The sequence below is a fragment of the Pocillopora verrucosa genome, chromosome 1 (genome assembly GCF_036669915.1).
Source record: "Pocillopora verrucosa isolate sample1 chromosome 1, ASM3666991v2, whole genome shotgun sequence".
NCBI lineage: Eukaryota > Metazoa > Cnidaria > Anthozoa > Scleractinia > Pocilloporidae > Pocillopora > Pocillopora verrucosa.
In genome coordinates, this window is record NC_089312.1 from 14,489,890 (window position 1) to 14,494,187 (window position 4,298).

The window sequence follows — 4,298 nt, forward strand, 5'->3', positions numbered from 1 at the left end:
CTCCCAGTGTCACCTTGCATGTTTATCTTCTAGTTCCTCCTGACTTCTATTGCTTATGAAGTCTTTGATGATTAGAAGTGATAACCTTGAAACGTATCTCGTTCCTCAGATGAGAAGACTCGCGATGCTCTTGTCCCTGGAATCGTCTCGGCAGGCGTGCTAATTACCGTAGCTGCTTTATCTTTTATCTGCTGGCGCCGTCGATCCCGAACCAAGGAGCTCGTGAATGGTCTAATTTCAATGTCAGGTAAGTCTAATTTGGAAGAGAGGTCGGCAGTTTTTTTAGAGGTTTGAAGATCTCTTTTTTACTTCTTAGTTTGTGTAGGCTATGTACTGAAATCCGGAAGCTCGCGTGTTTGAGGCAGGAAACGCCTTTTGATCTCATCATGAATTTTAACCCTGCCAGCCTTTATTTTTAATATTGTTAAGGTGATTCCTCAGTATTGAACTGTGCATCTTGTATTGGACATAAAAATCACGTAATCAGGCAAGTAAGCGCGCGCATATTCCGAGAACACAGTATTGTTTTCAATAAGGGGACGGGGTAATGAGGTAGGATGGTCTTAATCTCGTGAACGAGCGTGGTGACCTATATTTTTTTAATTGCATAATCATTGTGTATAAATCCTCCCCTTTAAATTGGGCAAATTAAAAAACATTCATCGAATTAGAAAAAAGAGATATTGCTAAAAGCGTGCACAATCTGTAACTCGATGATGCAAATGATGACTTAAAAACAACGACTCGAGGAACGTTTTGAGTTGATGTTGTTTAAAATTGCGTGATTTTTTCACAAATTACATATCAAATTGTTCCATACGATCAAGACTTTCAACTTATCGAGTTTTTCAGTTTTAAAATGTTACTTTAGCCAGCCTTGCTTCCAGCTGCAGCAAAATGTGCTGCTAATCAATGAAATGACGCGCATGATTAGTGCCAGAACAGGCATAAGTGGGGTAAGTTTGGCTCATCATATCTCTTAAACGAGTACGGTGACCTACCTTTTAAATTGTACTTTTCGAAACAGACATTGGTAGGGAACATTTGAAGAAAGTTAAAAAAAAGAATTGTTCAATAACTTCATTTTTTTCTGAGGAATCACCTCAACGAGTTTTGATTCAAAATCTTACTCCAATAAATTTTTACCACAGAACTCTCAGCCAACAACATGTTCTTATTTTTTGCTTTCAGAACTTGAATTTGAATACGACGCGTTCGTTATTTTCAGCTCCCAAGACTCGGATTGGGTGACTAAAATTCTAGTTCCAACTTTGGAGGAAAAGCACGGTTTTAAATGCTGTGTACACTACAGAGATTTCGTTGTCGGAGTACCTTTTCTTGAAAATATGGTCAACAGTGTTTACAAGTCGAGAAAAACAATAGCAGTCGTGTCTAAAAACTTTTTCAATAGCAATTATTGCGGTTCTGAAATGGATTACGCCCTTCACCGACTCATGGAAAAGAGAGATAACAGTTTGGTCGTCATCAAACTTGATGAAGTTGGCAGAGGAAAACTCCCAAAGGAGCTGCGAAAGAGGAGCTTCATAGACCTTTCAAAGAATGTTGAAAAGGAACACTGGGAAAGAAAATTGGTTCAGTGTTTCACGATCCCTAGCGATTTGTCACAAGAACAGATTTTGTAACAAACTTCTTGATAATTAAGTTTTAACTACTTTTGTATGTGCGGTAACTAACTCGAAACGTGGCGCAGTATAAGTATATAAATAATATTTATCATTTGCGCTGAATAACCAAATTTACTTTGTGCTTTCCCTTCAATTCCTTATGCTTTCAGGTGAGACATCGCTTGCCCACGCTGTAAGTGTTATAAAGTAGTCTTGTAGCAAAACCGAAGAAATTCGTTTTGAAACAGGAGAAGGCGACTGTAACTAATATGTTTAGAGGTCAGGAGGGCAATAGGTCTTTTTCACCGGGTATCTACCTTTTTAAGTGAATTCGAACTTTGTAGCCATATTATTGTAAAATCATAAGATCTTGTGAGACCTTTGATGAAGTCATCATATTTAGCTTGTCATTAAACTCTTTATTTTCATAACAGTCGACAGTTTTTTTGGAAATATCTCTGCAGGCACCATCTACATATAGATCAGTGTTGAGAGGAATTTTAAAACTTTGTTGAATCGAAAATGTAAACTTACGCATGGTTACCAAAAGATATATTTTCATCATTCTATGAGATTTGAAATTAATGGATTGGAGCTCTTTAAGATATACTGACTTCATGAATGAACGTTTAAATTTAACAGTAGAAGTCAAATAACCCCAGATGATGCAAACATATTTTTCTATTCTCCTCGGTTGTTATCGTTGCTAGGCCGTGAAAGTTTTTGAAGAGATGTCGAGAAAGGAAAGATGTGACTGAGGCCTTATATTCAAGCTGTGAGTGCTCTATTATCTCTTAGTGCAGACACAATTTTCCTGGCATGAAAAATTTTGTATGGAACAAACTATTTTTATTACTATTTTGTACTTCCTTTCTTGAGCTACCCAATAATTTTGCTTTCCTTCGTTTGTTCCGGCTCATTTATTATTATTCATGGAAATTGTAAGTTACTTAATGACACAGAAGTAGACCAAGTTGCTAGTCAGAAAACTATGCGATATGGATACTGGCGCATCAGATTTTGGAAAAATGTTTATTACGCAATTCGCAGAACCAAAAAAGCGTAAGAGTCGAAAGCGAAAACTCTACCATTTATTTACAGGTATTCCAATGAAAATCCACAAATGTTCCAGTAAGCAAGCCGAGTAAACATCCAGTTGGGCAATAAAGCAGGTTTTCTATGAACAGAAATTACACCCTTAGCGACCGAAATTGCAATACATACGAAATACGATAGAACTTACCGACTATTTCGAGTTTACGAGGGACGATAACTAAACAATTTTGGTTCGCACGGTAACTCGTTCTTTTTCGACGAAGCTCATGGCCGATATCCCGGATGTTGGGGTCAAAATGCAGGCAATGGGAGCTACAATGTCTTCATGCTCGATTTAACAAATAGAGTCCATTTTGCCATACGTCTTTTAAGTGATAGATCACAGCTCAGAATGCGGCAAGAACAAAAAAGGGGAACACGAGGCGCCGCCGAGTGCGTCAGTGATGTTATTACCAAAAATTGACGTCTTCTGTGACCTGTTACTGTGCAGACCCACGGTAACATGGATTCCATTTGTTTTACATGATAACATGAAAAGCAATATGTTGTTGATGGTAACGTTATCCATGCGTCTGTCCTGCAATAGATCATTGTTAAGGACCAATCAAATTGCGTGTATGATTCAGATCATCACATAAATTGCTTTAATTTTTGCCAGCGGAACCAGTATTAAGTGGTCAACCTGTATAAAGCTGCGGTCACCCCACCATTCCCGCGTGGGTGACTGCTAAATACAGGTTTGACCCATACATTGGTTTCACAAAAACTTGACGCCCAATTGTTTAGACATCACAATATCTTTATTAATATCTTAAAACTTGTGCAATATGGATACGGGCTCATCAGATTTGGGAAAAATATTTTCATCCGATATCGCTCTTACGTTAGCCAGCGATACCTGAGTGCGAGGCTTAACCAAGGCCTTCTGCGAAAATCTACGAGGTCCATGTTGAGTCTTTTGGTGAGTGTAAAGAGCCGCGACAGTGCCTGTACGGCTAAGGAAGCGTTCAAAGTTTGTGTTCCTCCGCAATATCCTTTCTCTTCCTCAGTCACGATGACAGTTAGAAGGCTTTTGTTTTCAGTATCCCTGGGAACCAGGGATACAGTTTGTATCTCACCCTCAAGATCATATATTCTGTTTCATTTTTTCATTCACGATTCTGAGAAATGTAATATCGTCTTACTAAGTTGGCCGTCCTTGTTTCTACCATCGGAAAGTTCCTTTCTTATGCCAGAGTTTTCCTTTGTAGTCGGTTACGTGTTTGAATTTTAACCCCCCAGGGTTGTACTGAATAACCACTTGAAATCAGTCTGGTTTTACGTCACGATCTAATCAGCGCTGTTGGACATTAGCCAATTAATACAGGAAGTTTGCTCGTGATGCTCAAAAAGGTTTTTGAAAACCTGTCAGCACCAAAAGGAAGACTCAGCTGCTAAACCAACTATTTCGCTGGTAGAATCCCAGGCAGAAGTAGAATAAATTTTAAAATGAAAAAGACATGCGAAAACGGCGTTAAGTTATCGAACTGCGCTTTGCACGAAAGAAAAGAAGACAGGCATATTGCTGATATATATATATCGATGAATTATGCGAGGTAGCAATAGGTCAGAAATAAA

At 38.4% G+C, this 4,298-nt stretch overlaps 1 protein-coding gene across 1 annotated transcript in view; it reads left to right on the forward strand.

The window, feature by feature from the left end:
- Positions 1-3,640, forward strand: part of LOC131785923 (uncharacterized) — a 19,068-nt gene extending 15,428 nt beyond the window's left edge. Inside the window, exons 8-10 of the mRNA XM_066159437.1 lie at positions 110-247; positions 1,192-1,699; positions 2,966-3,640. Coding sequence (XP_066015534.1) covers positions 110-247; positions 1,192-1,643 — 590 coding nt within the window. The 3' untranslated portion in view covers positions 1,644-1,699; positions 2,966-3,640. The remainder of the gene's footprint in view (positions 1-109; positions 248-1,191; positions 1,700-2,965) is intronic.
- The last annotated feature ends 658 nt before the right edge of the window (positions 3,641-4,298 follow it).